This window comes from Loxodonta africana, chromosome 9, assembly GCF_030014295.1.
Source record: "Loxodonta africana isolate mLoxAfr1 chromosome 9, mLoxAfr1.hap2, whole genome shotgun sequence".
NCBI lineage: Eukaryota > Metazoa > Chordata > Mammalia > Proboscidea > Elephantidae > Loxodonta > Loxodonta africana.
Window position 1 is genome coordinate 101,464,087 of NC_087350.1, and position 24,329 is coordinate 101,488,415.

At 38.7% G+C, this 24,329-nt stretch overlaps 1 protein-coding gene across 7 annotated transcripts in view; it reads left to right on the forward strand.

Annotated features, from left to right (window-relative positions):
* The first annotated feature begins 8,383 nt into the window (after positions 1 to 8,383).
* Positions 8,384 to 24,329, forward strand: part of PSIP1 (PC4 and SRSF1 interacting protein 1) — a 36,929-nt gene continuing 20,983 nt past the window's right edge. For all 7 annotated transcript variants that reach the window (XM_003407343.4, XM_010587935.3, XM_023545249.2 and 4 more), the window contains exons 1-2: positions 8,384 to 8,563; positions 11,838 to 11,914. In XM_003407343.4, coding sequence (XP_003407391.1) covers positions 8,492 to 8,563; positions 11,838 to 11,914 — 149 coding nt within the window. In that variant the 5' untranslated portion in view covers positions 8,384 to 8,491. The remainder of the gene's footprint in view (positions 8,564 to 11,837; positions 11,915 to 24,329) is intronic.

The window sequence follows — 24,329 nt, forward strand, 5'->3', positions numbered from 1 at the left end:
CTTATAAAATTTTAAAAAATTTTCTACCTCCTAGTAAGAAAATATTAAAATTCTGCTAACTGCCAGACTTAGCAGTTTTTATCACATATGCTTTCTCTTTTATTAAATATTATACTTAGAAAAAATTTGACCATGATTCATTTCCTTAAGAGAAGCATTTCCAACACAAATTCCATGATGAATAATTTATGAAAATGTGTAATACATATGTTCTTTTGATCAACTATAATTACTAACTGTAGTGAAAACTCAACTGAGGAAAAAAAACCCTATGTCTTATAATTATAAGAAGAAAAATGCACATTGTACAATTTCAATTTATATACATATTATTGTTGCAGAGAACAATGATAAAGTACTTTGATAGTACAAATGTACTTTCAATAAAATCCTTTCAAGTATAAAATGTATTATATCAGCATTCGGTAGCATAAGTAGAATGAAAAGATGAGTTCAAGGACAAAAAGGAAATATACAGAATTTTTAAACATTAAAGAAGCATTTATTCATGTGTTTTGAAAATGAATGATAGGGCAATTAAATCATAGCATTTGTATTACACTGGGTATGACTTTTTTTGTATTGAAATATTTCTATAATATGCTGGAAACTGCATCCTTTAGAACAGTTAAACAAGTTAGAAAATATTAGACTTCAACTTAAAATGTTCAGCAAGGGGAATTATATCAGCAAAAAATGTGAAGACTGTTGTCACAGCCATCAAGTGAGACTGGAAGGGGACTAATGACCTGGGTAAAAAGGAAAGAATAAATGACTCAAGGTGACCGAGAAGAAAGCCATCATAGATTTCTATATTATTTGAGGTTAATAAATCTTACCAAATACTTTTTTTTTTAATAATATTTCATTGTGTTTTAGGTGAAAGTTTATACAGCAAATTAGTTTCCTCTTTAACAATTTTTATACAAACTATTCCGTGCCATTGGTTGGCAAATACTTTCTTGACTTAAGAATATTTAGAGACCACATTAACCAAATATCCACTAATCATTGTAGAAGATTTCACTTAAAAGCTCCGAGAATTAGCCAAATCTTGTCTGAATATCAGAGCTCAACCTCGTATCTCCTGAGTGCCAGTGAACCCCTAAGAAAGCATACAGTGGGCCTCAGTGAGGGTTTTTCAGGAAAAAAGGAGGTGGAGTTCCATTATCAAATAGCTTTGGACCAATGGCTAAAAATCCCTCTTAGAAATTCGCAAAGCAAATGAACATATTACAAGCTCTGTAAAGAAAGCTGTTAAACTTTGTATTTTTTTCCACTGACTTTGTATGTGTATGTTAAAAATATTTATAATAAAATGCCAATTCAATGATTTTTGTATATATAACTCAGTGACATTGATTGTGTTCATCATGTTGTGAAACCATTATTACCACTATCCTTTTCCAAATCATTTCATCAGCATTAACAGAAACTCAGTGCCCCCTATGAATTGACTCCTCTTTCCTCTTCCCTCCCGTCCCTGGAAATCACTAATAACCAGTAATAAACTCACTTGTTTACAGAATCCCCTTCCCCTCCATTTATACCTTTTAGTTTCTCAAGAAACACTACTGCTCTCAGAACACTCTTTGAGGAACCCCGGCCTAGAACAACAGGCACAAAGATAATTAAAGACATCATCAGTTTGGTAGGCCTATTGACTGGAACAAAGGATCATTTCGCTTTCAAAGTTACACCCTACAGATACCATACCAAGATCAAGAAGTGAGTGTAAATATTCAAGAAGATGAGGAAATACGTATAAGAAGTAATAAGAGGAAGATGAAGATGGAAAACAGCACACACACACACACACAAATGAGTAGAAGAGTAAAGGGGAGCATGTTTCACAGACACACGCGATAAGAGAAGCCTTAACTAACTAGGGAAGTAGAGATGAAGAAAGAAGCAAACCAAGTGTCTGAGGTGAGAAGTGGTCACCGTGGAGGCTGTGTAGTGATTTTACAAGTTCCACTGAACCAGCACGTACTCCAGGCAGCCTTCCAAACAGGCATCAACAGTCAATCCTTGTGCTAGTCACATATAAGAAAACGGTTCAATAATTGCTGTTCATACCGATAGGTTTAAGGTGTCTTACAAATAAGTGTATTAAGGAGGGGAATATGTGTACTGTATGTAAAAGATGGAAACCCTGGTGGCGTAGTGGTTAAGAGCTGTGGCTGCTAACCAAAAGGCTGGCAGTTCAAATCTACCAGCCACTCCTTGGAAACCCTATGGGGCAGTTCTACTCTGTCCTTTAGGGTTGCTATGAGTCGGAATCTACTCGATGGCAATGGGTTTTTATGTGAAAGATGTGAAGGCAGGGATTATTATTTCTAGCTATTCCAGTGAACACCTAGAGTCTTTAAGTGTTCTCTCATCCCACATGTCTGAAAACAACCCTTCTCTACTCATAGGAAAGCTAGCTCAGCTGTATATCTAGCCACTCCCTCACAAACTAGTGCATCTTGGTTTTTCCCCACTTTTTTTTTTTTTTTTTAAGGACCAAAGCTTTGAGCGCTTACTGATTTCCAGGGGAAGCTAGATCTAGTCCAGATTTATGACCTCCCTGATTAAACCAGCTATTTAATTAATGCTCTTTATTTTTCTCATATTCTTGTTAACTTTCCATTAACTATCAAGGCTTAAAATATCACATATAAGAAAACAGTGCAATAATTATTGTTCAGATCTATATGTTTAAGGCGTCTTACAAATTAAAATTAGTGTATTAAGGAGGTGAATATGTCTACTCTACGTAAAAGATGTGAAGGGAAGGGATTATTATTGCCATATTTTAGGGATCAGTATCAAGTCCTGCTTTAGTCAGATTTCTACTAAAATGGTAAAAATTCATGTATTCGTAGTCAATAAAAAGTGTCAGTGCTTTTAAAGGGTTAACTTTCGAGTGTGAAAAATGCAGGAAGTCAAAACAAATATAAACAGGTACTCTCTCCTTCATGTGGTGAAATCCATGTAAAATTATTCTTTACAGATTAGTAAGTAAGCAGAAAGAAACCCGTGCTTACCCCGTTTTTTGGATAATCCTCCTGCTCTCCTGTTTTCTTTCTTACTCTAAAGGATAAGGGAGTCCCTGTCAGGGTTTTTCACCTGCCCTTTCCTCTTATTCATCCAACAAACATTTGTTGAAAAAAAAAATTATTGAGTACTTGCTAAGTGCCAGGCACCGATGAATACAATAGCTCCTACCACTTCTAAACAGTTTCAAGGCTAGAAGGGAAGATTGTAAATAAGAAATTATACTACAATATAATTTTTTTTTTTTTTTTAAGATGTAGTTAGAGGCCTTTCCAGGGGTGATTGTTGGATTCAATTCTTTACGACCAGAAGAAATTAAACAGAATGGGCTGCTGGTGGGAACAAACTTAGGAGTGGGGTGGGATGGCGTGGGGCAGGTTGTTAGGAAATATGAAGCTGGGAATACTTTCAAGTTCAAAGAAAGGCTGTGGAAGAGTGCCAGGCTGCTTTTTCTTCCAGCGTCTTTTTCTAATTATCGCCTCTTCTGACCATGGCGTTGTGGTCCTGCTCCACCTACCGGCGGTGTGGGCTGTAGTGTAGACTTGGGCTGGAACATTGCCTCTGCCACTCGACTATTAGTTGCCGCGGAGCCTCTGGGTGGGTTCAAACAGCCAGCCTTTCGGCTAGCAGTCGAACGTTTAACCATTTGTGCCACCCAGGGACACCAAGATGTGCAATTTGGGGCAAGTTGCTTAACTTCTGTGAGCCTGTTTTCTCATCTGTAAAATGGGGACAGTAACACCTGGATTGAATTAGAGAATGTGTATGTCCAACTCCTGCCTCAATATATTCAGGTTTCCTTTCCCTCTCTTTGTTTCAGTTGTCTTGGAAGTTGAATTCTTTCTCCTTATAACTTTCTCATTGCTTCTCTGATCACTGTCTTGGCTATAGTTTTTCTTAACATCCCACTAACGAGGCTGGCTATTGGGCAGAGTGGCACAGGTCCACGGTAGTTCAGAAAACCCTCCAGGCTGAGATGAACCCAGCCTTTTCCTCCCCCTCCCTCCCTCCCTCTTCCCCCTCCTGCCTCCTCTCTCTTTACTGCCCTCCTCAGATTCCAAACTGCTGCTCCCAGGGAGCCTGGGCTTTTGTTCTCTGGAGGCTTAAACCTTCTATTTTGCACTGACTTATTTAAAGGCTATCACCTGTTGTCTACAGAATACCACAAGCTGAAATTGCCAGGACTTAACATAGCAAGAGCCAAGTTCATACTTAGAAACAAAAAACCCCATTGACACCAAATCATCACTGCGTTTCTATTTTCCTTTTCTGAGACCCTCACTCACTCACAGGAACCACCCCCTGTTATTGTTGGCACTATCATTTAGCACTAATAAAGTTACCTTTCAGTATTAATTATAATTTATTTATTATATGTCCTGTCTTCTTTGCTTGTTCTTAAGTTCCTACAGTCTTTTTTTTTTTTTTTTTACAGTCTACACTGGAAACCCTGGTGGTGTAGTCGTTAAGAGCTACGGGTGCTAACCAAAAGGTCAGCAGTTAGAATCCACCAGGAGCTCCTTGGAAACCCTATGGGGCAGTTCTACTCTGTCCTGTAGGGTCACTATGAGCCGGAATCGACTCGACAGCAATGGGTTTGCTTTTTGGGTTTACAGTCTACACTACAGAAACGTCTACAGCAGTATTTCTTAAACTCGAATATGCATAAGAATCACTTGGGGATCGTGTTAAAATGCAGATTCTGGTTTGGTAGGTCTGGGGAGGGGCTGAGCTTCTTCTGACAAGCTCCCAGATGAGGCTCAAGCTGCTGGCCCTGGACCACACTTGGAGTTAGTTGCAAGGCCTGACAAGGCCTAGCTCAAAGGAGGTGCACAAGAAATGGGTACTGCATCAGCCTGGGTCTGTCCTATTCGATATATATATATATATATATTTTTTTTTACTGTTCATGATTTATGACCAACACTTGACAATTATTCCTTTGTGGAATTACTTGGCTGTGCCCTTCCTTCCCTGTTTCATACTCACTGGGCTCATCCAGAAATGGATTACTTGGGGAGTAGTTCAGTTGGAGCCCTGGTGGTACAGTGGTTAAGAGCTTGGCTGCTAACCAGCCACTCCTTGGAAACCCTATGGGGCAGTTCTACTCTTGTTCTCTAGGGTCGCTTTGAGCTGTAATCGACTCAACTGCACCTAAAAACAGCACGGTTACCTCCAGCTGCTTTCTACTCTCATTTACCCTGAAGCAGAAAGAATAACTTTCTTAAGAATCATTTTTGCCATGTCCTTGCTAACCCAAATCCAGTGCTGTGGAGTCGATTCTGACTCATAGCGACCTGATCAAATTGAAATTCATAATGAGACGCTTCAAAACACTTCACCAACTATTCTCTCTCCCTTACCAGTCAATTTCTCTTTGTATTCCATTTGGAACCCTCTGCACAATGCCTTTAAAAAAACAAAAACAAAGAACTGCCCCATAGAATCAAGGAGCTGCTGGTGGATTTGAACTGCCAACCTTTTGATTAGCAGGCATAGCTCTTAACTACTGCATCAGCAGGGCTCCATATTAACTTGGTATGATTAAATCTCTTCAAACTTTGTAGGGTATTTTATATTGGAACTAGAGACCCTGGGTGGCTCAGACAACAATTAAGTTCTGAATGACTACTAGCCAAAAGGTAAGGCGGTTTGAATCCACCTACAGGCTCCTCTGAAGATAGCCCTGGTGATCTGCTTTCAAAAGCTTCCAAAAAGTTCCCATTACCTGTTGCCATCGAGTCAACCCCAACTCAAAGCTGCTCTGTGAGTCAATCCCAAATCAAAGCTGCCACATAGGTTAGAGTAGAACTGCTCCACCGGGTTTCCAAGGCTGTAATCTTTACAGAAGCGGACTGTCACATCTTTCTCGGGAAGAGCAACTGGTGGATTCAAACCACCGACCTTTCAGTTAGCAGCCAAGCTCTTAACCCACTGTGCCACCAGGGCACCTTCCAAAAGGTTACAGTCTTGAAAACCCTATGTAGCAGTTCTGCTCTGCATACATAGGCTTGCCGTGGGAGTTGAACTTGAGTCATGGCAACTAACAACAACTACAATACATTGGGAATGCCTTCCTTCAATCTTTTTAAAGGCATGCATATCTCTTTCAAAATATTCTTAATTCTTACCCAGCAATAAAGCTTTTTCTGATTTATTCCCAATTGCTAGTCCTTTAGTTAAAGGAGTATTCACTAGGCGCTAATACGTGCTTCAATATTATTATGCCCTTTTTCTTATTTTCAGCCTCTGCTTTGAATGGGAAGCATCTGTGCTTGTTGTTCAGGGCTGTATCCCCAGCACCTAAGAGTGCTTGCTTGATACACAGCAGATACTCTTTTTGTTGTTGTTGGATACAGAGGCAAGCACAATTTAATATTAATTCTTACTCATTTTCAAAATGTCTTACTACACATTTCTTGGAAACCTCGGTGAATGTTAATGGGTAAATAAAATTAGTGCTGGCGACATAGCTCTGGTGCAGTAAAATACTAAGTATCAATTCACTTCAGAAGGCTGGGCATAGTACTACCAAAACCAAACCAGACCCATTGCCGTCTAGTCGATTTTGGCTCCTAGCGACCCAATAGGACAGAGTAGAACTGCCCCATAGGGTTTCCAAGGAGCAGCTGGTGGATTCGAACAGCCGAACTTTTCGTTAGCTGCCGTAGCTCTTAACCACTGTGCCACCAGGGATCCAACATATTAAAAAATCTATCGGCTAAAGGATTTAAAAAAAAAAAAGTAATGATCTTTGAGTATGTTGAGAGATAAAACATTTGAGATTTAATGACACTTCCACATTGTACCACCTACCAGCTGCCACTCTATTAAAAAAAGCCACTCTATTAGGAGTATAAAATTTAGATGCAGCTAAAATTTAGCAGGGGCCCAAACCCACATCCTATCTAAAAGGCTTATGCTTTCCTGTCATTGTTTTCTACGTTTCACATTTTGCATTCGTTAGGATTGCCTTTTTCTTAAGAGTTCTTGGTGCTTTAAATTTAAAAAACAATGAAACGGGGCTCTCTCACGTTACAATTTCAAGGAAAGGAGACTGCAGGGCCCATTCAGCGAGGTGCAAGAGGCCTACTGGCTGCTCGCCCTGCAACTGCCTCATGCTCCGATTTCATCTATGGGTTTTTTACTGCTCCTCTTTTTTTTGGATGGTGCAAATCGCGCAAATGCAGCATTAAAGCCTCCTAGCGCTGGGAAACAATGCAAGTCCTGGCAGTTTAGGCTGCCAGGTTCACCCTAACACACAGCCTAGGGCTGGAGGCCCGGATACCCGCCCCCAAGCCTGTCCACAACAATCGTTTCCTCCCTCTCTGCCTTTTACATACAGTACACATACAAATACACACACGCAGAGCAGCCAGCAGGGGCGGGCCGGGCCCGACCACTCCGCAAACCACAGGGGGGAGCAGCAGTGGGCGGCGATATTTTAGCCCACTCCTTTTTCCTTCATAACCGTCTGTCTCTCCATCTGGCAGCAATAGCTGGGGAAAACTAAACTTGGGGTTCTAGAGCCTCCAGAAGCTCCGCTTCCGAGCCGTACACCTTAGGCGGGTGTTGATTTCTCCCCCCTCCCTCGGGGACCAGTTGGTCCCGGCCTAGTGCTAGCGGGCGCCGAGCGGGAGCCGCGCGGGAGCAGCGCAGCGACGGCGACGGCGGCGGTTGCGATTCGGAGCCGTTGAGACGCCTCTGCGGCAGCTGGTGGCGCAGGTGGCTTGCGTGGACGCGGGCAGAGGCAGCTGGCCCGCAACCGCAGCCTCCGTGCCCGCGGCCCCGGCAGGTGAGCCGGCGGCGGGGACTCGCCCCGCCCCCCCTTCGGTGGCCTCGCTGCTGGCTGGAGCGGGGAAGTGGACGCGGCCGGGCCGCGGGCCGAGGGGCGGCTGCGGCGGCCAGCGACGGGAAGCGCGCTGGGGAGGGGTCGTCATCCGTGGGCGGAAAGGGGACGCGCCGCTGTCGTAAGCCTGCTTTTATCTCTTGCCCACATCCCCCTCCATTTTGGGGCTTAAGCCCCGTGCAGACAGGCGGAGGAGGGATGGGGCGGGAGAACGGGGGCCTGGGGTTGGGAGCATCCCTGCCTCAGGTGGTGGCGTCTCTCCGGCCGTCGAGCCGGGGAGAGGCGGCTCGGGGACTGCGAAGGCCGCGCACTCGGGGGAGGGGTGGAGGCGGCTCTCCCCTCCCTGGCTCCCACCCCTCCCCCTTCCCGCCCCCTCCCCGGGGCCTCTCCCTCCCTGCTGCCTCCCTCCGTCCCTCCCTCCCTGCCTCTCTCCCTCCCTCCCTCCCTCCCTCCGGTGTTCGCTCTAACCGCCCTCCTTGCTCTGGCTCGCAGGCGCGTCGGACGCCCCGAGGCATCTCCTCCTCCCGCCGCCCGGCTCCGCCTCGACTCCCGCCCGCAGCCCCTCGCTGGGCTCAGGCCCCCCGGCGTCGCCCCCGAGACATGACTCGTGATTTCAAACCCGGAGACCTCATCTTCGCCAAGATGAAAGGGTATCCTCATTGGCCAGCTCGAGTAAGTGCTCCTTCGCCTTCACGTTTAGCGGTGGTACCTTCTTGCTCACAGGCCTGCTTCCTACCCCCGTTTTTATTTCCCCCATATGCCTTTTCTCCCCCTCGCTCTCCTCTCATCTCAGTTATAACTTGAACCTTTTCATTTCAGTTTTTACCCAGTTAATCGCACATGTAATTGTGAAAATCCAAATGATCTGCATACTTGTATATTTCCTATGGTCTGTTTTTGACGGATTTTCCTAATAGGAAGTATTCAAAAGGGATGCAGTGTTCCATTGTAGAGGAAAATAAGCGTCTATGACTTAGGTTTAAAAACTAGTGAAATGTTAGCATTTTCCTAATTTTGAATAAAGTGCAAAATATATAGAATCTATGCAAATTACAAACAAACTGTAGGATGTCCAAAAAAAGATATATGCGATTTAGTTGAATTTGCGGGATCTTTTTTCATGTTTTGTAACTGATGAGGCCTTCTAGATTTGTTAATAAAGAGATTTGGGACTGGATATTCTTGAGAATTGTACAATAAGTTAGAACCAAGGAAGGCACAGAAAATGAATCACGTTTTTATTGATAAAAATTTCCCTTATGACCTTGTAAAGTTGTTTTAACTGTTTGGTTGTTTCCCACAGGCAAAAGGAAGGGTAGAGCAGATTCTTGGGTTTACATACAGTGTTACAGAGAAGTGATTAAGGAGCCAGGATTTTCTGTAAAATTTAGACAGACTCGAAATAGCTGTCATTTTATTAGTTTATGGTGGGGCCCAGATTCTAAGGCAGTGATAGGATATAAAGGAAGGTTGAAATCTATGGGGTGGGGTAAACTTGAGATCCTTTTAAAATGTAAATACATGATATTCTATGGTTGTAATCATTTTTTCAAACCATTTCTACTAATTCTTTTTTGAAAAGAATTTATTTCTTAAGGGTAATTAAATAACAGTAGTTTTAGTTATGTCAGCTGGGGGGGGGAAGAATGGAGAAAAAAAGAGTGCTATCCAAGTAAGATGTCTATTCCTTGATTTCCCCCCGCCCCCCCATTCCGCTCTTCAGATTCAGGGGTACAGATTACCTTACCTAACCGGAAAAGCTTTTTTCCCCAGTCTGTCAAATCTACTTTAACAATTCTTAATCATAATCCTTGTCTGTAATATCTGACATTCTGCTATATTTCCTTTGTGATAACCTTTTAATTTTTAACTCTTTCTTTGTAGGTTCTTTTACGTTCAAATAGATTGTAAGCTTCTTGAAGGCAATAGCCATAAACGGGATTTCTTTACACCCCTCCTAGTCTTCAGTACATAATACCCAGTGCCATCGAGTCGGTTCCGACTCTTCAGTACGTAGTAATGCATTTATGAAACAGTCTGTAGTTCATGTTTAATAGAGCCTAGGGAAACTGGTTGGATTTAAGTCCCTTCCAGAATTCTTTTTCACTGGTTTACCATCCTTACTTAATATGTTGAGGTGTTATAAAATAAGATACATCTGTATTTAGATTTCCATGCCACAATGCAGTTAAAAGCCAAATGGGAACATTTTAAAAATCATGTTTCTCCCAGATCATCCTTTCTGTATTCTTCAGTATGTTAGGTGATACAAGAGTTAGTGCTGTTAAAAGTAAAATAAAGTAGCCTTAGGAGGACCACAGTATTACTCCCCTGTATTTAATTGGAACGGGAAATTTTTGTATCTATTCTCTTACCCCTTTTTTTCATAGATGCAGCTGAGCTTGGGTTTGTATTTCCTGTGTCCCAGCGCTGTGTTCCTTTTTCTGTTTTCAGTCTTACAAATTGTCAATCTTTGTGTTAGAGAGCTTAGAATGTTACTTAAGGTATCAGATGTTAAGAGTGATAGCCATTGTTCCACTTTTGATTTTAGCATTTGTTTGTTCAACTATGCCAAAGGTCATTAATTTTTAAGTCTTGTGCATTTTTGTAATCCTGTACCAGTAATACCATTGTTAAAATCAACTTTTTAAAAAGTTTGCGTAACATTCATTAGGCTCTCTAGGTGCACAAACTATTAAGGCTATTTACTGGTGGAAACCTTTGAACCTGGCTGACAGAAAATATCCCTTAAGGGCATTAAGGATTGTTATAATCTTTGTAGCTTCCCCACAAAGTTGAAATGGTAGACATGATAGATAGGCATAATCTTTACCATATAACAACAAAAAAAAAAAAAACCCTTAAGCACATTGCCATTGAGTTGCTTCCGACTCATAGTCACCCCATAGGACGGAGTAGAACTTGTCCCATAGAGTTTCCAAGGAGCGACTGGTAGATTCGAACTGCCAGCCTTTTGGTTAGCAGCCTTAGTGTTTAACCACTCCTTCAGGGTTTCCGGGCTCCATATAGGTGGGAAAGTTAAAGTCCCTAGAGCGGGGTGTTAATTGTTCAGTTGGTGTTCTAAAGCTTCAGACTGCCCCACAGATAATCACAAAACCCTCATAGTCTTCAAGTCTTTGAAATGCATACAAAGCAGCCAGTAGTAGGTCTTCTGCTGTCAGCTCCCTTAAGTAAATCAACTGATTTTTTTTTTTTACTTAGATTTTCTATATGAAATTATAGAAATTAGGAAGTTGAAAAAAGAAATGTTAATAAATTCCATCTAGATGCTACTTTTTTATGGCTTTATCCCTGAGGTGTTCTTTTCTTTTTGTTAATAAGGGAAAGTAAGTACTACAGGTATGTTAGACATAACAGCACCTGATACTTTTGTCTTTAATTAGGAAGAATGAAAAAAAGGAAAGGGTAACCTTATGTGATTCAGCCATGGGAAATACAGCTTTAAACATGTATTAGTAATGTTGTTTTTACATTACTGTTACTTGTATAGTGTCCTTGCAGAAGTATCGTTTAGGATTGCTGAACAGGTTCCCGTTGCCTTATCTGGAATGTTTAGGGCAAGATTGTTTCAGGATTCAGAATTTTGGGATTCTAGAAAGAATTTCATTGTTGATATGGTCTGGGGTGGCACATGATACTGGAACACAGTGTTTCTGCAGAGAAATATCAGTATTCACACTAGGTAGAATAAAAGAAATGACCGAATTGACTCATTGTTATTCCAGGTTTTGCCACCAAATTAATTTTGAAGAAAATCTTAGTTTTCAGAGCTTCTTAGGTTTCAGAACTAGGGATGGGGGTTGTGGACCTGTAGAAGTGGTCATTTTATATCAGATCTCTCTGGGATATCTTGTTCTCAGTTTATTCAGATGTGTTGAGGCATGCCTGATTTAAAAGATTTTAATTTTTGTGACCTTTCTTTTAGGTAGATGAAGTTCCTGATGGAGCCGTAAAGCCACCCACTAACAAACTACCCATTTTCTTTTTTGGAACTCATGAAACGTAAGTTCTTTTAGTTCTGAAGGCAAATCAGCTAATTCAGTAAAATAAAAAGAAAAAAAGTAGAGATTAATTCAATGGAAAAAATAGTACAGTAATAAGAAACTTTAAAATCATTCCGAAGCTATGTAAAAGGTCTTTGAGTCTCCCTTTTAAGTTTTGTGATATCAGTAACACAAACTATATTGTGGGAAAGGTGAGAAGAAGAGATCCAGGTATTTCCCTCTGTATTTATATGGTCCCAGAGGCACTGTAGAAACCCTGATAGTGTAGTGGTTGAGTTCGGCTGCAAACCAGAAGTTTGGTGGTTTGAATCTACCAGGCACTCCTTGTAAACTCTATGGGGCAGTTCTACTCTGTCCTATAGGATTGCTATGAGTTGAAATCGACGGCAGTGGGTTTGGTTTAGAGGCACTGTGGAGCCTTGGTGGCATAACGGTTAAGAGCTCAGCTGCTAACCAGAAGGTCAGCAGTTTGAATCCACCAGCCACTCCTTGGAAACTGGGGCAGTTCTATTCTGTCCTGCAGGGTGGTTGTTATGAGTTGGAATCGACTTGAGCAACAGGTTCAGGTTTTAGAGGCACTTTGGAGCTCTGGTGGCACAAAAGGTCAGCTTACCAGGCCAGATATAAGTGTAAAGAGCATTTTTGTGTATGTGTTAACAGCAGTTTTAAAACACTTCAGAACGCTGATGTTCTAATTAGAATAAATATACATATTTATAACATCGATATTCTAATTAGAATTCATGTATTCTTAAGAGTGGCTACAATGGTAATATTTGGTTTAACATTGTTACTGTTTGAACTTTGACATAACACTTTAACAGTTACTGATATATAATTTGCATACCATAAAGTTCACCTGTTTAAAAGTATACAGTTAACTGAGTTTCAGTGTATTTACAGAGTTGTGTGACCACCGTATTCTAGCTTGAAAATAGTTTCATCATCCCGTGAAGAACCCCATACTCATTAGCGGTCACTCTCCATTTCCCCACCCCTAGCCCTAGACAACCACTCTTCTACTTTTTGTCTCTAGATTTGCGTATTTTGGACATATCATATATGTGGTGTACAATGTCACGTCATTAATTTCTTTAAAATACAGTTTTTGAGTCCAGAATTGGCTTTCACCGTAACTAGTTTGAATTGGGTTCAGGTATGTATGTTCTATGCTTTTATAAGCTACACGATGGATGTTTGATTGCATAGTATGATCCACTATTTAAAAAAATCTCAGTAAATACTTGTAATAAGGAAAGGTATTTTAATGAACAATTGTGTACTGTGTGTTGGAGCAGGGTCAAATAGGACTTGTGTCCCTTGGGAGCTTTAGTTAGTTAGTCCTTGGACTCTACCTCAGACCTAATCAATCAAAAAGTTGGGGTGTGTGGTCCAGGAATCTATTTTAACAAGCCCTCCAGCTGATTTTCATGCACATTGGGGAACACCGTCTTAATGTCTAGATGTCTCATAGAAATTTCAGCTTTAAAAGTTTGGAATTCTTTAAATCTGATATTTTCTGAAATAGGATAGATGTTGGAACACAAAGTCCATTCTTATGTTATTATGTTAAATTTAAAAGAGGCATGATCATCCATTCCCTGGCATTTTACTTAAGAATGAGGGTTTTTACTTTGTAAAGCTTTTATCTTTAAATTTTTTAGCTGAGAACAAAATTTACGCCAAATAACTTAAACTTTCATAAGCATTGTTTGGATAATGGTTATTTTTAAGTGATTAATGAAGATAATGAATTGTTTGGACTTAAGGAATTAGAATGTTTTCAAGGGCTTTGAATGTATTCAGCTAATATTAAAATTGCATTTCAAAATGCACTTTGTAATATTTTATGCCTGTGTTCTCGTAAGTACACCGTTTATCTTAAGTGATTTGGCCATATTTATAGTGGCCTGGTGACTTTAAATTTTCTTGTACTTAAGGTTGATTTTTAGAAATGATTTCTAATAATTATTTGGCTTTTGCTTGATCAAAAATTGCAAGTGGTGGTTATTTGAACTTTTCAATTTGGATTTTGTATAAATGGGAGTTTATCCTAACAGGCAATAAGTAGGTGGGGAAATGGGACTGGAAGTTTAGAAAATTGTACAAATCTGTAACTGATTTATAGATTGAGATCTTTTTTATTGTGAAGTTATAACAGAATCCTTTTGTAACCATTCTTTTCCTGACTTGTAAAACAACTGATTTGTCTCAGCATTTTATGATATCATGTTCATATTAAATTCTTCCAGTGATGATTTGAATATTAGATAAGCAGTGAGCCCTTAGGCATACCAACTGTGACCATCTATGAGGTATTTAAACTTGACATATTTAAAACGATGCTGAATTTCTAACCCCAAGCCTTTTTATCCTCTGGTTTCTTCTTTTTGGGAAAATTAGTATTTAGTTAATTCATTGCTGTAGTCAAAAATCTTTGTGTCATCCTTGATTACATATTACAGTCATTCTGTAATCACATCTAGTCAGTTAGCAAGTCTTGTTCTTTTTCTTCAAAGTGCGTCGTATTCCGCTTACTCTTCTCCATCTCCTCTGTTATAACTCAGGTCCGTACTATAATTACTCCCATAGTGTGTCCTCATAGAAAGACCAAACTTAATGGTCTGACTGAGACTAGAGGAACCCCAGAAGACACAGCCCCTGAACTCTCTGTTAACCCAGAACTAAAACCATTCCTGAAGCCAACTCTTCAGACAAAATCTAGACTGGACTGTAAGACATAAAATGATACTCGTGAAGAACGTGCAAGAAACTAAGAAAGTTCAAGTAGATACTTGAGATTAAATGAACAGCGCCTGTCTGGAGGCGAGATGAGAAGGCAAAAAGGGGATAGGAACTGATAGAATGGACGGGGGTCCTGGGTGAAAAGGGGGAGTGCGCTGTCACATTATAGGGATAGCAACTAGGGTCACAAAACAATGTGTGTATAAATTTTTGTATGAGAAACTAACTTGAACTGTAAATTTAAAGCACAATTTATACAAAAAAATGTGTCCTAACCCTAACTTCGAGCGTGGGTGGGACGAATGGTTAAATGCTTGATTACTAACCAAAGGTTGATGGTTTGAACCCACCCAGAGGTGCCTTGAAAGAAAGGCCTGTGATCTTCTGAAAGGTCACAGCCTTGGAAATCCTGTGGAGCACAGTTCTACTCTGCCGCACATGGGGTTGCCAAAAGTTGGAATTCACTGGCAGGCAATTAATTTTTTTTTAACCCTTGCTTGGTCTTAGTTTCCTTTCTTCTCATGTAGGCAAAGTGATATTTTTACCCCAATTAGATCATGTCATTTCCCTGTATAAAACCTTCATTGGCCCACTATTATAATTACCAACAAGCAAAAAACCAAATTTTGTCTACAAACTAGCTGATGCCGACTTCTCCAACCTCATTGTGTTTCTTTCTCACTGCCTGCTTTCTGTTACAGAAATACGCCTCATTTTGTCTCAGGTCCTTCTTACTCAACCTTTGCTGGGACAGTTATGCCTGCAGATTTTTAATTCATTTACCTAGATCTTAAATCCTCCTTTTTATGCTTTATTTTCTCCATTGCAATGAAGACTCTGATTCCCCCTGCCCCCCTTTTCCTCCTTCACCAACAGATGAAGTGTTTAGAGAGCAGAGGCCTTGTCAATCTTGTGTTTTGTCATTGACTAAAGTGCCTGGTACATAAAAAAAAAAAAACATAGTACCTGTTAAATAAATATTTGGTGATGGAGCAAAAGCTGTGATAAAATCATTTGTTGATTTTGAAGTTGCTAATCTGTTCATTAACCAACATTTATATGGTGTTTAAGATAATTAGATCAGAAGTCTGTCTTTGAGTCCTAGACTGCCATTTTTTTGCTCTATGACCTTGGGTAGCTTATTTAACCTTCGTGTCCCTTTATTTGTAACACAGAAATAATATATTTTACATCATAGAGTTTTTGGGTACAAACAAGGTTTATTACATATAAAATACTTAGAATAGTGTTTGGTGTGAATCAACCACTAAATAATCACTAGTTGGCCATTGAGTCAACCCTGATGACTCATGGCGACCCCGTGTATTTCAGCGTAGAAATGTGCATCATAGGGGTTTTCAATGGCTGTAATCTTTTGGGAGCAGATTACCAGGCCTTTCCTCTGAGGTGCCTCTGGGTAAATTCAGACCCAACTTTTCAATTAATAGTTGAATGCTTACCCGTTTACCCCACCTGTATCACCGAGGGGCTTTTAAACACTAAATAAATGTCAACTAATAATAAAAACTGTAAAATTTTGACAATTTTACTTCATTTTGGAAATAAGACAGATTTATAAATTAAAGGTAATAAAGGTAATATTATATATTATTTTTCCAAGATTTTTTTTACTTGTAGTGTTTGTTTTGAAATGAAGTGTGAGTTTTGCTGAGTAATTAATTACCTTTGCTAATTGAGGAAATACTCTCATCAGGATCTGTTTTTTTTCTGTAAAGTATTGAAAATTTAAATAAATACGGTATTTTGCTGCTTTTCTCTCTCCGTACTGATCTTAATTGTCCTCATATAAAAAGGTTGAATGTTCAGTTTTAGGAACTTATATAGCATACATCACAGGCTGTTTTCAAACCTGCTTAATTTACAGTTCCAGGAGTAAAGGTGAATGGGAAGTACTACTGGTTGTCAGTTTTTATTATAACCTGTCCAGAACGAAGGAATAAAGCAATGAATCATAAAGTAGGATTTTTTTCTTCTGTACTGCAGGCATATCTGCTTGTGTTAGTGTGGGAGTTGTACAGTTTCTCATAAGCCTTATACCAAATAATGAAAGAGGAGCTGTTTTGTTCATTTCAGTATCCTAGCAGAGAAGATTCATGGTGCATAATATATGTATATTCAGTTGTCTATTATTGGACAATTTCTTATTATAAACTAATGCATACTATTATAAAGCAATTGTTATATTAAATCTACTTATAAAACAGTGTTGGATATTTTGTAATTTAAGAATAATGAAGAAATAAAACACTAAGTTAGAGTCTATATGTTTAAGAAAATAAGCTTCCTCTTTAGTAATATTACTTGGTAACAGTTAAATGAGTTTTGAGCTTTGATTTCTTCAGCTCTGATAGACTTTCCCATTTTGTCCCAAGTGTATGATAATTGAACTTTTGTTAAGGGACATATGTGGGTTCCTGTGGGTATATACATTGGTTACAAAAAAGAAAATTTAGAGAAGTAACTGCTTTTCTCTGTCTTTAAATTCTTAGGACAATGTGGGATACAAACACACAAACTTAAGGCCTTTCCAAGTGTGCAGCCATGTAAAACTCACGCTTGTACGATTTAAATATGCTTCAGAATTAGAAAATTAGTACTTTGTTCGTTTAATGATTTGCTGTTCTCTCAGAATGTTTTACATGAACCTTGATTTTTATGGGTTTTGACATTAGTGTTTGAAGACTGAGTTCATATTATTTAAGTCTATAGCATCAATATTTTTATTAATAGATATTTCAAAGACTATACTACAGTGGATAAAGGAAACCCCGAAAGCTTTTTAAGAAACATTGTGCAGGGTTGAGGCTCTTTTATCTACTAGCTGGATGACCTTGCTTGAGTCAGTTAATCTTCTGGTCTTCAATTATCTAATGCTTAAAATGAGGATTTTGGTGAGTGTTCCTTTCATGACTAGAATTTGGTATGTAACGTACCTTGAATTAACGTATATCTTTCCACTGTTAAAATTTTGTAAAACATAAAGGGAAGTTCTTTACAAAGAAAACTAATGATTTTTACTGTTATATTTTACCAATTACCCCAACCTTGTTAATGTTTTGATGTGTTTTCTTTCCAACTTAACTATGCTTTTTTTTTTTTGTATATGATAGCGTGTATAATGGTGTTCTGCCCCCCTCCTTTTTTTTTTTTTAAAGAATTTTGATACATTATTTTAAAATGGAATGAATCAGAGCCACCAAGTTATAACTTCTTTGACAAGTTTTTGGTATTTGCTATCATATGTAATTGTATCCTGCTTTTGTTTTGTATATTAGACATTTTTTGTACATTATTTTAAAAATGAAATACTTTGAAGAATGAATAAGGTTGGGGTACTGGTGTTGGATGTCTCATAGCTAATCTGGGCTCTGTTCACCAAACCTGGGACATCGCATCCCAAGGGGGATTTCTTTTTCATCCACTGTCATTTTTCTTTGAGTCTTATTAAGAAGCGCCTCGGTCTTGATACATCCTCTGACCCAGCAGTTCTACTTGCAGTTTATTTCAAAGCCATGCGCAGAGATTGAATAAGATACTTACAGCTGCATTGTTTTATAATAGAAAATAATCTAACAATGATAAAAAAAAAATAGACAAATTAAGTTTGGGATACCCATTCAGTCAAATACAACAGTCAAAGCAATTCTTGACATAGAAAGATGTTCTTTTTAATTTGGAAAAAAAAAAAAGTCTGGTTATAAACGAGTATGTGTCATGATACATTTTTGTATATATACAATTAAAAAGTGAACTGAAAACAGTGATTACGTCTAATTGGTGAAATCAGATTATTTTTTATTTTCTTTGATGAGTTCTGTTCTCTGAAAATTTTTTAACATCTCTGAGATAGAATTCATGTCCCATACAATTCACTCATTTAAAGTGTACAACTCAATAGATTTTACAATATTCAGAGGGTAGTGCAGCCATCAGCACAGTTTTAGAATATTTCCATCACTCTGAAAAAGAAATCCCCATACCTTTTAATAGTCACTTCTCATTTCTTCTGTATCCCCCCAGCTACCCTAGGAAACCACTAATCTACATTCTGTTTTTATAGATTTGCCTATTCTGGACATTTCATATAAATGCAATAATACAGCATGTGGTGTTTCGTGACTAACTTTTGTCATTTAGCACATTGCTTTCAAGGTTCATCCATGTCGTAGCACGTATTTGTATGGCTGGATGATATTCAACTGTAGGGATAATACCACATTTTATGTATTCATTCACGAGTTAATGGAAATTTGGGTCATTTCCACTGTTCGGCTCTTATGAATAATGTTGCTATGAATATCCATCTACAAGTTTCTGCATACACTCGTGTTTTCATTTCTCTAGGAGTGAAATTGCTGGATCAAATAACTCAAAGTTTAATATTTTGGGGAACTACCAGACTGTTTTCCAAAGAGATTGAATAGTTTACATTCTCACCAGCAATATATGATGGTTCCAATTTCTCTACATCCTCACTAAAACTTATTATCCGTTTTTTTTTTTAAAGCCATCTTTGTGTGTGAAGCCCTGGTGGCACAGTGGTTAAGAGCTTGGCTGCTGACCAAAAGGTTCATAGTTCAAATCCACCAGCTGCTCCTTGGAAACCCTGTGGGGCAGTTCACTCTGCCCTATAGGGTCGCTATGAGTTGGAATTGACCCAGTGGAATTGGGTTTTGTTTTTTTTTTTGTTGTTAGTGATTGGGAAGTATCACATTGTGGTTTTGATTTGCGTTTCCCTGATGGCTAATGATGTTGAGCTGAGCATCTTTTCATTTGTCAGTTGTTTTTATTTTTTATACTTAACATGAATTATTTAGACTCATAAAGGTTTTCTCTTAGTTGGAAGGTGGTATAGTGATTTAATCTTCGATAGATTGATATATATATTTAAATATGACTTAAAATATGACCTTAGTGAATAGTAAAATAATAGAAGAATGTGTAAATCTGGAACCAGGAGAGTTTTTTTTAAAAACTATTCAGGAAATGTTAACCAAGAACAATAAAAAGTTACATGTATACCCAAAAGACTTGAAGGCAGGTGTTCCAGTAGATACTTGTACACCAATATTCATTGCAGCAATATCACAGTAGCCAACAGGTGGAAACATCCCAACAGTACATCAATAGGTGACTAAACAAAATGGTATGTACAGTAAAAAGGGATCTCATTCAGCCATGAAAAGTTCTAATACATGCTATGACATGGATAAAACATGCTGAGTGAAATAAGTCAGACACAAAAGGATAAATATTGTATAATTCCACTTAAAATATTTAGAATAGGCAAATACATATAGATCAAAGTATATTAGTGGTTTCCAGGGGATGGAGGGAAAGGCAGCTACTGCTTAATGGGTACTGAGTTTCTGTTTGGGGTGATAAAAAAGTTCCAGAAATAAGTAGTGAGTGTTCCACAACATTCTGACTATAATTAATGGCACTGAGTTGCACACTTACAAATGACAAAATCTTTGTTATATATATATTTTACCATAAATTTTAAAAAGAGTTGCATGTAAAATGAGATGGTGTAAATAAGACCAAATGTAAACGATTGCATTATGTGAAAGGATAGAATTCTGTTGGACTTTGCTTTAATAAACACTCATATTTTGTGAGACAAGCCTCTAACAAAACAAGTCAAAGTAACAATATAATACAATCATAAAACAAAAATGGCAGTATTGCTGTCTGTGATACTGGAAGCTTTGTCACAGGTATTTCAAACACCAGCAGGGTCACCCATGGTGGACAGGTTTCAGCAGAGCTTCCAGACTAAGACTGACTAAGTAGGATCTGGTGATCTACTTCTAAGAAAAAAAATGGCCAGTGAAAACCTATCAATAGCAGTGGAACATTGTCTGATACAGTGCCAGAAGATGAGCCCCTCAGGTTGGAAGGCACTCGGAATACCACAGGGAAAGAGCTGGCACCTCAGATGTCAATCTTAATGATGTATAGATGGAGTCAAGCTTACAGGACTTTAATTTGCTGATGTGGCATGACTCAAAATGAGAAGAAACAGCTGCAAACACCCATTAATAATTGCAACATGGAATGTATGAAGTATGAGCCTAGGAAGATGGGAAGTCAACAAAATGAAATGGATCACTTAAAGATCAGTACTCTAGGCATTAGTGAGCTGAAATAGGTTGGTATTGGCCATTTTGAATCAGAAAATCATATGGTCTTTTAAGCCGGAAATGACAAATTGAAGAGGAATGGTGTCACATTTATCATTAAAAATAACGTTTTAAGATCTATTCTGACGTTAACACTGCCAGTGATTGGAAGACCAGTTAACACAGTTAATATGCAAATTTACACACCAACCACTAAGGACAAAGATGAGGAAATTGAAGATTTTTACCAACCTCAGCAATCTGAAATGGATCAAATATGCAGTCAAGATGCATTAATAATTACTGGTGATTAGAATGCAAAATTCACACACACACACAAAAAAGGATCAGTAGTTGGAAAATAATGGCCTTGGCAATGAAAATCACACCGGAGATTGCATGATAGAATTTTGCAAATATCTCAATGTACATGGTAACTTATGTGGAACTCACGGGTGGAATACACAGCAATCAAATTGACTAATCTGTTAAAGAGATGATGAAGAAGCTCAATATCAGAAGCCAGAACAAAGCTCCTAGGGGGAGACTGCAGAACAGACTTATTAGTTGCTTATATGCAAGTTCAAGTTGAAACTGAAGAAAATATAAAACAAGTCCACGAGAGCCAAAGTACGACCTTGAGTAGATCCGTCTTGAATTTGGAGACCATCTTAAGAATAGATTTGATGCATTGAAACTAATGACTGAAGATCTGATGAGTTGTGGGATGATACCAAGGACATCATAAATTCAGGTCATTAAAAAGACAGGAAAGAGAATACCAAAATGGATGTTAAGAGATTCTGGAAACTTGTTCTTGAATATAGAGTAGCTAAAGCAGACGAAGACGTGATGACATAAAAGAATGAATACAAGATTTCAAAGGGGAGGCTCAAGAAAACAAAGTCAGGTATTATAATGAAAAGTACAAAGACCAGGAGTTAGAAAACCAAAAGGGAAGAACATGCCTAGCATTTCTCAAGCTGAAAGAACTGAAGAAAAAAATCAGGCCTCAGTTGCTGTATTAAAGGATTCTATAGGCAAAATATTGAACAACGCAGGAAGCGTGAGTAGAAGATGGAATGCACAGTCACTGTACCAAAAAGAGAACTGGTCGATGTTCAACCATTTCAGGAGGTATCATATAATCAAGAACCAATGTTATTGAAGGAAGAACTCCAAGCTGCAGCGAAAGCATTGGCAAACAACAAGCCTTCAGGAATTGACAGAATACCAGTTGAGATGTTTCAGCAAACACATGGAATGCTGAAAGCACTCACTTGGTCTATGCTAAGAAACTTGGAAGACAGGTACCTAGTCTGTCGACTGGAGATCCAGATTTGTGCCCATTCCAAAGAAAGGTGATCCGATAGAACGTGGAAGTTACCGAACAATATCATAAATGTCACATGCAAGTAAAATTTTCTGAAGATCGTTCAAAAGAGGTTGCAGTAATACATCCATGGGGAACTTAAGGAAATTCAAGCCAGAATCAGAAGAGGATGTGTGAAGAGAGATATCATTGCTGATATCAGATAGATCTTGGCTGAGAGCAGAGAACATCGGAAAGATGTTTACCAGTGTTTTATTGGCTATTCAAAAGCATTCAACTGTGTGGACCTTAACAATTTATGGAAAACATTTCGAAGAATGAGAATTCAAGAACACAGTTGTGCTTGAGAGGAATGTGTATGCAGACTGAGAGGCAGTCTCTTGAACAAAACAAGGGGATACTGCGTGTTTTAAAATTTGGAAAGGTGTGCGTCAGGGTTGTATCCTTTCACCATACTTACTGTTTTGTATGCTGAGCAAGTAACTCGAGAAGCTGGACTCTGAAGAGAAACGTGGCCTCAAGACTGGAGGAAGACACATAAACAACCTGCGATATGCAGATGATACAGCCTTGCTTGTTGAAAGTGAAGAGCGCTTGAAGCACTTATTGGTGAAGATCAAAGATTACAGCCTTCACTGTGGATTACACGTCAACATAAAACAAGAATCCCCACAGTTGTGACCAATAAACAATATCATGATAGATGCAGAAAATAATGAAGTTGTCAAGGATTTCATTTTACTTGGCTCCACCATCAACACCCATGGAAGCAGCAGTCAAGAAATCAAATGACGTATCGCATTATGCAAATCTACTATAACAGATCGCCTTAAAGTGTTAAAAAGTAAAGATGTAACTTTGAGTATTAAGGTTTGCCTGACCCAAGGCATGGTATTTTTAATTGTCTCACATGGTTACGAAAGCTGGGCAGTGACTAAGGAAGACTGAAGAATTGATGCCTTTGAGTTATGGTGTTGAAGAATATTGAATGGGCTGCCAGAAGAAAGAACAAAACTGTCTTGGAAGAAGTACAGCCAGAATGCCGCTAAGAAGTGAGGACGGTAAAACTTCGTTTCACATACTTTGAACTTGTTATCAGGAGTGACCAGGCTCTGGAGAACAGCGTCATGCTTGGTAAAGTTAGAGGGTCAGCGAAAAAGAGGAAGATCCTCAAGGAAGTGGATTGACACAGTGGCTGCTACAATGGACTTCGACATAGCAACAATTGTGAGGATGGTACAGGACCTGGGAGTTTTTCGTTGTTTTGTACGTAGGGTTGCTGTGAGTCAACTGGCTTGACAGCACCTAACAAACTTTGCTGCTAACTCTTCAGTTCACAAATCACTCTACTCTTTCATAGTCTGTGATTGGTCACTGTTCATCTGTTATTCAGTTCTTAAACAGACAGCAAAACATGTAGTTGTGTTGCCTCTCTGTCTCCTAGTGATATACCTACATGACACTTTTCAAACAAACGAAAGAGGAAATTGGCCAGTGAACATGCAGGTTCAGCAGAGAAATAGAATAACCCTGGAAGTGAAATTTGAGTCAAATGTAAATAGAGTTACAGAATAAAAAACCTAATAACTCTTGTGAATGTAAACAAGACTAGATGGGCAGCCAGAGGAACTTAATGAAATTGATCAGCATAAATGAGGGTAGTGGTTCTGATGAGGATTGAAATATCCCATGGGAAGGGATGTTTACAAAAAGCTTCATATTAAAGGAACTTAAAGAGATATTTCACAGCATTGAAAGCACAAAGGATAAAATATTGAAAGGTGATCCAAATTTAAGAGTATGACAATTTGACAAGGCATAGAAAAGATTCTCACTCCATCTAAGTTGTGTGGTCAGAAGGCAAGCACTGTTACAAACAATCGGGTAAGGTTTTTACAAAGAAGTTAAATCTTTTAATAACCTCAGTGAGCCTGTTATTTTAAGTTACTGTTTACTAAATATTTTACTAGCATTCATTTTTCTATATAGTTATAACTCAGTGATGAGTGTTAATATTTGACTGTTTATCCAGGTCATGGAACAATCATTTTTCCATTTATTAAGATGGTCTTGTACAGGCATTTTTTATTGTCTCATGCTGCCATCGAAAGTGAGGACTGCACGTTTTGAGATAAAAATATTCATGTAAAAAATTTAACTGTGTCACACAGTTACACACCAGATGGCAT